General features: G+C 38.1%; 1 protein-coding gene across 18 annotated transcripts in view; it reads right to left on the bottom strand.

The window, feature by feature from the left end:
* The window catches only part of VPS13B (vacuolar protein sorting 13 homolog B), an 897,698-nt gene that overhangs the window by 830,091 nt on the left and 54,356 nt on the right, over window positions 1-13,251 (bottom strand). For all 18 annotated transcript variants that reach the window (XM_063642860.1, XM_055286878.2, XM_063642862.1 and 15 more), the window contains exon 4: window positions 509-629. In XM_063642860.1, the coding sequence (XP_063498930.1) occupies window positions 509-629 (121 nt within the window). The remainder of the gene's footprint in view (window positions 1-508; window positions 630-13,251) is intronic.

Below are 13,251 nucleotides of genomic sequence, written 5' to 3'. Positions count from 1 at the left end.
AGAGTCTCAAGATAAAAGTAGCTTGGGCTTGGTACAGTGGTTTATACTTGTAACCCCAGGACCCAATTTGTTCTGAAGTCATGCAGCAAGTACATATGCACATATAGCCTAAAAGTTTTATGATACTAAAAATATACATTCTACAAAGGACTAAAACAATGATCAATTTTTTTTTTTTTTTTTTTGAGACAGAGTCTCACTCTGTCACCCAGGCTGGAATGCAGTGGCATGATCTTGGCTCACTGCAACCCCTGCCTCCCGGGTTCAAGTGATTCTCCTGCCTCAGTCTCCCGAGTAGCTGAGATTACAGGTGCACACCACCACACCCAGCTAATTTTTGTATTTTTAGTAGAGACATGGCTTCACCATGTTGGCCAGGCTGGTCTCGAACTCCTGACCTCAAGTGATCCACCTGCCTCAGCCTCCCAAAGTGCTGGGATTACAGGCATGAGCCACCATGCCCGGCCAAAAATTGAAATTTGGTTTTATCGATCCCATTAGAAGTTACCTGGTGGTAAGTCAGGATCTGTAGGAGCAGCCTGCTGAATTCTCCGCTGTTTGACTGATGATTTTGTGTTCTCAGTAGTACTACGGTTGGTAGAATTAGAACCACAGCTTTCATGGTCATCCTATTTTTATTTTAAAGAAAGAAAAAGAAAACCATCAATCATATTCAAGAATTAAGAAAAAAAATTTTTAATATATGCAGTTTATGGTAGCTACAGGAGATAAGATCAATATAATTTTATTTTTTAGCTCTAAAAACTACATAACCAATTTTCATAATTTGCATTCTCAAACAGCATTTAAAAAAATTAATAACAAGTAGTTTAAAACTATAAATTCTTCTTTCTTTAGCTGATATCAAAACAAACTACTTGACATTCTCCAAAGAATTCTTATGTATCGCTCTAGCAAAAGAAAAAATCACTTAATGAAAGCTTTTAAACAACATCCATCTCTATGTAAGTGCAAAATAAATAAAAAGGTTCTTAATTTTTCTCCTATTTGTTGTTTATATGTTAAAACACTATTTTCAATCCAAGCTATCTTGGTCATCTTTAATGATTAATCTTAATAATCCTTATAATCCTCTCCTAAACAATGTATACTAAATTATCATTCATGTTAGGTATAAGTTTTAACTGGGTTTCAATATGAGTAACAGAAACAAATAAATTATACATATTTTTGAAATTTATCCCTGTATTCATAACTGCAAATGAGTACTTTTTTCCTGTCCTGATTCAACATTTATATAATACTCTTACATGCCAAATTGCTGGATTTACAAGGATAAATTAGATATATTTATCTTTGTATCCTGTCCTTAGGGACTTCAGAATCTATCAAACATGTATATAACTAATTCTACAAGAGCAATACTTCCTGTTTGTTTGTTTTTAAGTAATAAGGAGCATAAAAAGAGTCATTCTGTTTGGAAGAACTAGAAAGATCAGGCCATTCAAAATCAAATGTAGAAATGTTTAAAAAGGTTTAGACTGGGGCTAAATGAGGGATGGTGGGGGGAACCATAAGCAAAAGCAAAACAGTATCAACATACAAAGAATGATGATTAGTCAAATAAGGCCAGAGTATACAGTGTCTAAGACGGAAGAAGTTAAAGGCACAGACCTTTCAATAAAAATGGGGTAATGTTAACAACCATAAAGATATTCTCAGTCCTCATTCTAGTTGACCTGTTTCAGGATTTGGTAATTAGGAGGAGGCTGCCACTAACCTATTAGAAAGGAGATTTAGCAGTGCCCACAGAGAGAGAGAAGTGGGAGCAGTAAATGAGTAGCTCATGAGTGAATGAGAAATTACCATGGAGTCGATAAAAATAAATTGCTCTTTCACGAAGATAGGCATTACAAAGAGAAAACAGGTAGAGTAGTAACATGAGGGAAAATCATCTGGCAACTAACTTCTTATTCCTTTTTTAAGGATAAAAGAATACATTTTTGCTTGACGTAAAGATGCACATGTGGAGTGAGAGATCACAGATACCAACACAAAGAGTAGCTGAGAGTGCACTGTGCACCATGAATTCATTAATCAATAATAACACTATTTTATAATATTTACAAGAATGGTATTAAATTAGTTTTTCTACTTTATATATTTGAAGGGAAAATTTCAAGAGCATATAAAAGAATAATCATCACTAGTTTACCAAACTAACAGGGTACTAGAGGCAAATAAGAATGATAAGACCTCTTTAAGAAAATTTTTATTCACTATCACACTAAGAGAAATATACAATAAAAGGTGTTTTACAAAATAGCATGGCTTCAGATGGTAGTGATACATTAGAAAAAAATTTGTTTGAAACTTCATACGAGCAAAAAGACTTGCAACCATAAACAAACACTGAAAATTTTCTCATGAACTTATGTTCATTTTAAGTTAATGAAAAACAAACATCACAGGTTTCATTCCACAAAATAACTTCACTATTCAATCTTCATAAAGACATCTTCTGTTATTTGGGGGATGTTACAGTCTTAAATACTAAAAGACTACTACTGTGAATAAAGCCTTACTGTAATTACTTTTAGTTCAACTTAAATCCTTAAAAATGTCCATAGTCATACACTTCTGCACATTAACATTGAAAGCACATTATTAATTTTTGAAACATATGGTTGTCTCAAAAGCCCAGAAGTAAAACATGTTCATTAAAGAGATGTGAAAAAGTTCCAAGTGAACTGCCAAAACTAGCATAATTATGAAAATATTTAACACTGAAACCATCTGAAATCACATACTGTATATAGATTATGGTGATGTCATAATAAACATTCCAGCCAAAATGCACTAAAACTACTGCAGTCCAATAAATCTGGCATATGTGAGATGACAAACATTTTAAAGCAAAAGAAAGAACAAGTTATTTTTACTCTATTTTTAAAAAATTATTAGCAGCAAAATGGGATTAAATGAAAACAGTGAGTTTTCAAATTTTTGTTAAAAAAAGTGAATAAAGCTTCCCTGCAAACTACATGTATTTATTATTCAAAAGAAAAACAAACTAAATAACTTTATTTGCCTAAACAAAATTTATTTTAAAAACTTGAAATTTTGGTGTGCTTAAAAAATGAGTATTAATCATGGTACTCATAGGAATATATACTATAAACCAAACATTACCAAACATGTAAACACTTCTTTCTTAATTATGGTTAGGAAACTTTGACAATGTATATACTATAATTAGAAATTAATCATTTCAATGATTTGAACTTGTTCTCATTTCAATTACATTTTAGTTGTATCAAATAAAAGTGAGTTTCCATTCAAATTGTGCCCCAATCAAATTAAATAAATAAAAATAAAGTAAAATAAGAATAATTATAATATTTACTATTAAGACTGAAATTACTTCCATTAGTTTTGAATTCATCATCTGCTTTTAACCAGTAGGCATCACTGTGGACTATTACACAGTTTGCATTCATTGAAAGCCCTTAATTACTAATAAAAGAAACTCTGTTCTCAAAAATACCAGCTAAAATATTTTAAGATAATTTTTAACGCCAAACACATTACAGTTATATCTTATTTAGGCTACAATTTTCCAAAATGTCTGGTAAGTATATTTCATGGCCAAAGAATGTTTTCTCTTGGGGACCACATAGCTATTTCTGAAAATACTGCCATTTGCTCCTCATGAAACAAGCAAGAATGTCATTTCCTTAAAAAAGTTCCTAACAGAGGAAAAATGTGTGGCAAACACTGCATGTAAACAGATCCATTACTTTCATACTGACAGATCATGAGTTCATGTTGCACACTTTTCTCCCTGTCCCTCATAGGGCTAGTCAACTAAAACTAGAAAACCATCAACTCCCAGATTCACAATAGTGTCAATAAAATTTAGAATAAAACTGAAAACAAGTGACTAAAGCATTCAAATCCTTGTCTAAAATTACAGAGCAAGAGGTTAAGATGCCGGAAAGAGCTGAAGAAGGAGAAAGTGAACAGTGAAACTAAGAGGTGATGTAATTTATGCTCTTCAACCCTGTGGCACCAAACTTCGCAAGCAGAAAAGACTAAGACTCACCTGTCAGCTCTGGTCACCAAAGGGGCTTGAAATGAACAGCTACAAGGCTCTTAGGAACATTCACCTCTATCCTCTCCAGTAGCTAGTACAATGACAACTGCCAGATGGAATAAAGAATCTCTGAGAGTAACACTGTACACTTCAAAGTCAGAAAGCTAAATAAAGTCATTTACTCAGAAGTACACTTGGAGAGCACAAGAGAGAGCCAGGGAAAACACATTCACTAACTTTCATGGTAAAAATAGAAATGTGACTCAACTCTACCTTAACAGCAATATTTAAAACCTTAACTTTAGTCATAAATATATATATATATATCAAGCATGCTTAAATAAAGAGGAATGTATAGCACCAATCTCTTCACACATCAACTTTAGTCCACAAGGGAGGCTGTCTCCATCTTCTATCAAGGGTGGCAAAAAGGGGTTATGACAGGCTGGAAAAATGAAAAAGAAATGACCCTCCCTTATATTCTTTTCATCTGATCATCTCAAAGGAAGATAAAACTAACCTTAATGACCAAAGCTGAACATTCATTGGGCCACATTTTAATCATAAAAGAGATCACCATATTCACTGTGAACACTTCTATGTGTTTTTCTAATCTCTTCTAATCTCTGAGACCCATGCTACTCAGTAAAAGGACCAGAGTCATTTTCCCAGATGACTCAACCATTAGCCATCTCTCCTCTGCCTTCTTTTCACCCACATAGCCCCCAACCCATGATATTGCCCCAGCCACAGAATGATCAAACTATTAAACTATGCCAGAACATGTATCAGGGAAATAGCAAAACATGTTATGAAAAATTTGTTCTTTATTGCTACCTACGACATTCCTTTCCTTCATATTGGTGGGTGTGTATCAGATTGCCACCTCCCTCTCCCACTTTTTTTAAACCACAGAATTGAAATTGTGAGATCCACTCTAAGATTTAGAAGGTGAAATAGGCAGAAATTCAGGGAGGAAGAAAAAAAAAGTAAATACAGAACTACTCTGGTCTAAACCACATTCTACCATCTAATTTTTACCGGAATTCACTGTGGGGGGAACTGGGTTTTTGAACAGATTAATTTAACTGCACTTTGTTTTCTTGTATATAACTTCCCTCAGCAAAAGATGTCTGAGCAAAGAAAAGTATGTGTTAGGCACCTTCAGGAAAAAAAAAAAAAAAAGTAGTAAAATAGATGATACCTTTATCTAAGTATTTTACCTGTTTACTCAAATAACAAAACCTATGTATACATTAAAAAGTTAGTAACTTAAGAGTTAATCAGGCCAGGCATGGTGGCTCACACCTATAATCCCAGCACTTTGGGAGGCAGGTGGATTGCTTGAGGTCAGGAGTTCGAGACCAGTGTGGCCAACATGGTGTAACCCTGTCCCTTCTAGAACTTCAAAAAAATTAGCTGGGCGTGGTGCTGTGCACCTGTAATCCCAGCTACTCGGGGGGCTGAGGCAGGGGAATCGCTTGAACCAGGGAGGTAGAGGTTGCAGTGTGCCAAGATCATGCCACTGCACTCCTGCCTGGGTGACAGAGACTCCATCTCAAAAAAAAAAAAAAAGAGTTAATGATTATATATGTCACAAAGAAATAGCAGTTCCCTTTACTGAGCACATACACATACCAGGCAGTAAGTATTTCAAGGATAAGAAAAGTAGAGCTTCTCTTAAGAAAAGTGGAGAGTAGGCATAAACTAAAAATAAAATTCTTAGCCCCCCAAAACTATCTGAATGGACCCCTCTGCTCAAGCCATAGGCATTCCAAACTTAACCTGAAAAACTACTTCAGGCTATGATGGGAGTGGGAGGTCAGACATGCCTCATTATACCCGCCTCTCCTTGAAATTCAGGCACAACTGACCAGTATTAACATTAAAACAGAAATCTTAAGACTTTTTTGTAGCAATAAGACACCAAATTCCACCCTGACTCTAGTATTGCATCACATGACAGATCACAGGCTCTGAAAGAAATCAAAGTATAACCCTTATACATATTTTGAAATGGCCCTATAAAGCTGTCTCTTGTGGGGAAAATCTATATTCTGTAGAGAATCCCTTTCCCGGTCTTTTCTCTGATACAGGAGAGAATAAACTAAGAGTCTGGCACCTTTTTAAGTGTGATTAAGAAACATTTACAATCTATTCTTTCTGAAGCCTGCTACCTGGAAACTTCATCTGCATAAGACCTTTGTTCTCCACAATCCCTTATCTGAACTCAGACACTCCCTTCTATGGATTCCAGGTCTTTCGATAAATTCTTTCAACCAATTGCAAATCTTTGATTCCACCTATTACTTGGAAGCCCCTTCCTCCTCACGTTGTCCTGCTTTTCCAGATCAAACCAATGTACATTTGATATATATTGATTGATGTCTTATGTCTCCATAAAATGCACAAAACCAAGGTGTAGCCTGACCACCTTGGGCACACGTCATCAGGACCTCCTGAGGCTTGTCCTTAACCTTGGCAAAATAAACTTTTAAATTGAGACTTGTCTCAGATACTTTTTGGTTTACAAACAGAAAGAAGGAAGGCAGGGATGGAATGAAAAAGAGACAAACAGAAAAAACTTTGTATTTGTAACGCTTTCAATATGTCACATACTGCTAAAGACATTATGTTCATATCTCAATCCTCCTAATCAACTCTATGAATGCAAGAATATCCTCATTTTATAGATGAAGAAACAAAGGCATAAAGAGGTTAAATGCTTCAAAATCATACAGCTATTAAATGCCCAATCCTAACCACTTTGCCCTACTGCCTCCCTATGAGAAAAAGGTAACTGAAAAGTATAATACTATATTAACAACCTATCCTTTCCTAACCTACCCAACCTAACCTTTCCTTATCCTGAGAAAAGAAAAATCAGAATGAGATTGAGTAGTCAGGAAAACATCACAGAGAACAAGAGATTTGAAAAGACTGTACCCGCAGGAATGAAAAAGGAAAGGTTGAACAAGGCAAGGTAACATGTCTTACTGAAATGATAATGGATAGCCCAATTTAGGTTAAATAGAGAGCAGTGAAATATCAAGCTGTAAAAAGAAACTAGGGCAAATGGCAGAGGGCCTATTCGTCCAAGAAATTTAAACTTTATTCTGTATGTTAAGCAACCTAATTAAACTTATGAATGGGAGAATAAAAAGATGAAGTATTTCATTTAGGAAGAAGACACTTCTGAATATTTAGCCAAAAGCAAAAGCAGAAACATTAGCAATAGATTATTACAAAAGTTTAGAAATTAAATAATGAGGGAAGTAGCACTGAGAAAAAATTTTTATGTGAGCACCTCAAATTGAACACGTCTAAAACAAAACTCGTAACTCTGCAACTGATTAAGCTCCTTTTTCCCCTTCTCCCATTGTTTCCTCCAAAATCCTGTCCTTTATTCCCTAATTCAGTTAATGACACTATTATCTTCTCAGTCTCCTAAGAAAGAATATAATCTAACTTCTATGTCTGCTCTAACATTGCAATATGGTGCTAATGAGCTCCGCAAATTTCAGAACAGAAAAACAGATGCCTGACCATGAGTCATATAGGACGACACTACTCTCTAAGCTCTACACTACCGAGGAAATTACCAATTGATTTTTTTTTAAGATCTGATATTTAAGGTAAAATGGTAAATTCAACTTTTTTTTTTTTTTTTTTTTGAGACAGGGTCTCACTCTGTCACTCAGTCTGGAGTACAGTGGGGCAATCTTAGCTCACTGCAACCTCTGCCTCCCGGGTTCAAGCAATTCTCCTGCCTCAACCTCCCGAGTAGCTGGGATTACACATGCATGCCACCATGCCCAGCTAATTTTTGTATTTTTAATACAGATGGGGTTTCACCATATTGGCCGGGCTGGTCTCGAACTCCTGACCTTAAGTGATCTGCCTGCTTTGGCCTCCCAAAGTGTTGGGATTACCAACATGAGCCACTGTGCCCAGCCTAATAAATTCAATTTTTGATAGGTGGTATTTCCAGTAAAGGCATGACATACAATTATATATGCGCACAGGAAAGCTGAATGTGTACTAGAAGAGACTGAAACAGAGATCATTTATATAAAGACTTAAGACTCATTTAAAATACAAGTTATATTTGACGCAGGGCTTTGTAGCATATTCCTATAATCTCAGCTACTCAGGAGGCTGAGGGTGGAGAACTGCTTGAACCAAAGAGTTGGCAGCCAGGCTGGGATACATAATCAGACCCAGTCTCTAAAAAAAAAAAAGTGGGTGGAGCCAAGATGGCCAAATAGGAACAACTCCATCTGCAGCTCCCAGCATGAGTGATGCAGAAGACAGGTAATTTCTGCATTTCCAACTGAGGTACCGGGTTCATCGCACTGCGGAGTGTCAGAAAGTGGGTGCAGGACAGTGGGTGCAGCACAACAAGCGTGAGCCGAAGCAGGGTGAGGCATTGCCTCACGCAGGAAGTGCAAGGGGTCACGGAATTCCCTTTCCTAGTCAAAGAAAGGGGTGACCGACGGCACCTGGAAAATCGGGTCGCTCCCACCCTAATACTGCGCTTTTCCAACAGGCTTAGCAAACGGAACACCACAAGATTATAACCCGCGCCTGGCTCGGAGGGTCCTAGGCTAATGGAGCCTCGCTCATTGCTAGCACAGCAGTCTGAGATCAAACTGCAAGGCGGCAGTGAGGCTGGGGGAGGGGTGCCCCCCACTGCCGAGGCTTGAGTAGGTAAACAAAGCCGCCCAGAAGCTCGAACTGGGTGGAGCCCACCACAGCTCAAGGAGGCCTGCTTCCCCTCTGTAGAGGGATGCCTACCTCTCAGGGCTGGGCATTGCCAAACAAAAGGCAGCAGAATCCTCTGCAGACTTAAATGTCCCCATCTGAAAGCTTTGAAGAGAGTAGAGATTCTCCCAGCACGCAGCTGGAGATCTGAGAACAAACAGACTGCCTCCTGAAGTGGGTCCCTGACCCCTGAGTAGCCTAACTGGGAGGCACCCCCCAGTACGGGCAGACTGACACCTCAAACGGCCGGGTACTCCTCTGAGACAAAACTTCCAGAGGAACAATCAGGCAGCAACATTTGCTGTTCACCAATATCTGCTGTTCTTCAGCCTCTGCTGCTGATACTCAGGCAAACAGGGTCTGGAGTGGACCCCCAGCAAATTCCAGCAGACCTGCAGCTGAGGGTCCTGACTGTTAGAAGGAAAACTAACAAACAGAAAGGACATCCACAGCAAAACCCCATCTGTACGTCACCATCATCAAAGACCAAAGGTAGATAAAACCACAAAGACGGGGAAAAAACAGAGCAGAAAAACTGGAAACTAAAAATCAGAGCGCCTCTCCTTCTCCAAAGGAACGCAACTCCTCACCAGCAACGGAACATAGCTGAATGGAGAGAGACTTTGACGAGCTGAGAGAAGATGGCTTCAGACGATCAAACTACTCCGAGCTAAAGGAGGAAGTTCGAACTCATGGCAAAGAAGTTAAAAATCTTGAAAAAAAATTAGACGAATGGCTAACTAGAATAATCAATGCAGAGAAGTCCTTAAAGGACCTGACGGAGCTGAAAACCAAGGCACAAGAACTACGTGATGAATGCACAAGCCTCAGTAGCTGATGCGATCAACTGGAAGAAAGGGTATCAGTGATGGAAGATCAAATGAATGAATTGAAGTGAGAAGAGAAGTTTAGAGAAAAAAGAATAAAAAGAAAGAAACAAAGCCTCCAAGAAATATGGGACTAGGTGAAAAGACCAAATCTACGTCTGATTGGTGTACCTGAAAGTGACGGGGAGAATGGAACCAAGTTGGAAAACCCTCTGCAGGATATTATCCAGGAGAACTTCCCCAATCCAGCAAGGCAGGCCAACATTCAAATTCAGGAAATACAGAGAAAGCCACAAAGATACTCCTCGAGAAGAGCAACTCCAAGACACATAGTTCTCAGATTCACTAAAGTTGAAATGAAGGAAAAAACGTTAAGGGCAGCCAGAGAGAAACGTCAGGTTACCCACAAAGGGAAGCCCATCAGACTAACAGCTGATGTCTCGGCAGAAATCTACAAGCCAGAAGAGAGTGGGGGCCGATATTCAACATTCTTAAAGACAAGAATTTTCAACCCAGAATTTCACATCCAGCTAAACTAAGCTTCATAAGTGAAGGAGAAATAAAATACTTTACAGACAAGCAAATGCTGAGCGATTTTGTCACCATCAGGCCTGCCCTACAAGAGCTCCTGAAGGAAGCACTAAACATGAACAGGAAGAATCAGTACTAGCCACTGGAAAAACATGCCAGATTGTAAAGACCATCAAGGCTAGGAAGAAACTTCATCAACTAACAAGCAAAATAACCAGCTAACATCATAATGACAGGATCAAATTCACACATAACAATATTAACCTTAAATGTAAATGGGCTAAATGCTCCACTTAAAAGACACACACTGGCAAATTGGATAAAGAGTCAAGAACCATCAGTGCACTGTATTCAGGAAACCCATCTCATGGGCAGAGACACACATAGGCTCAAAAAAAAGGGAGGGAGGAAGATCTACCAAGCAAATGGTAAACAAAAAAAAAAAAGCAGGGGTTGCAATCCTAGTCTCTGATAAAACAGACTTTAAACCAACAAAGATCAAAAGAGACAAAGAAGGCCATTACATAATAGTAAAGGGACCAATTCAACAACAAGAGCTAACTATACTAAATATATATGCACCCAATACAGGAGCACCCAGATTCATAAAGCAAGTCCTTAGAGACCTACAAAGAGACTTAGACTCCCACACAATAATGGGAGAGTTTAACACCCCACTGTCAACATTAGACAGATCAACGAGACAGAAAGTTAACAAGGATATCCAGGAATTGAACTCAACTCTGCACCAAGTGGAACTAATAGACATCTACAGAACTCTCCACCCCAAATCAACAGAATATACATTCTTCTCAGCACCACACCACATTTATTCCAAAATTGACCACATAGTGAGAAGTAAAGCACTCCTCAGCAAATGTAAAAGAACAGAAATTATAACAAACTGTCTCGCAGACCACAGTGCAATCAAACTAGAACTCAGGATTAAGAAACTCACTCAAAACCGCTCATCTACATGGAAACTGAACAACCTGCTCCTGAATGACTACTGGATACATAACGAAATGAAGGCAGAAATAAAGATGTTCTTTGAAACCAACGAGAACAAAGACACAACATACCAGAATCTCTGGGACACATTCAAAGCAGTGTGTAGAGGGAAAATTATAGCAATAAATGCCCACAAGAGAAAGCAGGAAAGATCTAAAATTGACACCCTAACAGCCCAATTAAAAGAACTAGAGAAGCAAGAGAAAATACAATCAAAAGCTAGCAGAAGGCAACAAATAACTAAGATCAGAGCAGAACTGAAGTAAATAGAGACACAAAAGACCCTTCAAAAAATTAATGAATCCAGGAGCTGGTTTTTTGAAAAGATCAACAAAATTGATAGACCGCTTACAAGACTAATAAAGAAGAAAAGAGAGAAGAATCAAATAGACACAATAAAAAATGATAAAGGGCATACCACCACCGATCGCACAGAAATACAAACTACCATCAGAGAATACTATAAACACCTCTACATAAATAAACCAGAAAATCTAGAAGAAATGGATAAATTCCTCAACACATACACCCTCCCAAGACAAAACCAGGAAGAAGTTGAATCTCTGAATAGACTAATAACAGGCTCTGAAATTGAGGCAATAATTAATAGCTTACCAACAAAAAAAGTCCAGGACCAGATGGATTCACAGCCAAATTCTACCAGAGGTACAAGAAGGAGCTGGTACCATTCCTTCTGAAACTATTCCAATCAATAGAAAAAGAGGGAATCCTCCTTAACTGATTTTATAAGGCCAGCATCATCCTGATACCAAAGCCTGGCAGACACACAACAAAAAAAGAATTTTAGACCAATATCCCTGATGAACATCGATGCAAAGATCCTCAGTAAAATACTGGCAAACCAAACCCAGCAGCACATCAAAAAGCTTATCCACCACGGTCAAGTTGGCTTCATCCCTGGGATGCAAGGCTGGTTCAACATACGCAAAGCAATAAACATAATCCAGCATGTAAACAGAACCAAAGACAAACACCATATGATTATCTCAATAGATGCAGAAAAGGCCTTTGACAAAATTCAACAACGCTTCAAGCTAAAAACTCTCAATAAATTAGGTATTGATGGGACATATCTCAAAATAATAAGAGCTATCTATGACAAACACACAGCCAATATCATACTGAATGGACAAAAACTGGAAGCATTCCCTTTGAAAACGGGTACAAGACAGGGATGCCCTCTCTCACCACTCCTATTCAACATAGTGTTGGAAGTTCTGGCCAGGGCAATCAAGCAGGAGAAGGAAATAAAGGGTATTCAAGTAGGAAAAGAGGAAGTCAAATTGTCCCTGTTTGCAGATGACATGATTGTATATCTAGAAAATCCCATCGTCTCACCCAAAATCTCCTTAAGGTGATAGGCAACTTCAGCAAAGTCTCAGGATACAAAATCAATGTGCAAATATCACAAGCATTCCTATAAACCAATAACAGACAGAGAGCCAAATCATGAGGGAACTCCCATTCACAATTGCTTCAAAGAGAATAAAATACCTAGGAATCCAACTTACAGGGGATGTGAAGGATCTCCTCAAGGAGAACTACAAACCACCGCGTAATGACATAAAAGAGGATAAAAACAAATGGAAGAACATTCCATGCCCATGGGTTGGAAGAATCAATATCGTGAAAACGGCCATACTGCCCAAGGTAATTTATAGATTCAATGCCATCCCCATCAAACTACCAATGACTTTCTTCACAGAATTGGAAAAAACTACTTTAAAGTTCATATGGAACCAAAAAGAGCCCGCATCGCCAAGTCAATCCTAAGCCAAAAGAACAAAGCTGGAGGCATCACGCTACCTGACTTCAAACTACACTACAAGGCTACAGTAATCAAAACAGCATGGTACTGGTACCAAAACAGATATATAGACCAATGGAACAGAACAGAGCCCTCAGAAATAATGCCACATATCTACAATCATCTGATCTTTGACAAACCTGACAAAAACAAGAAATGAGGAAACGATTCCCTATTTAATAAATGGTGCTGGGAAAACTGGCTACCCATATGTAGAAAGCTGAAACTGGATC

This window comes from Symphalangus syndactylus, chromosome 7 (assembly GCF_028878055.3).
Source record: "Symphalangus syndactylus isolate Jambi chromosome 7, NHGRI_mSymSyn1-v2.1_pri, whole genome shotgun sequence".
Taxonomy (NCBI): Eukaryota; Metazoa; Chordata; class Mammalia; order Primates; family Hylobatidae; genus Symphalangus; species Symphalangus syndactylus.
Note: the sequence above shows the minus strand (reverse complement) of the source record. Positions and strands in the feature narration are given on the sequence as shown.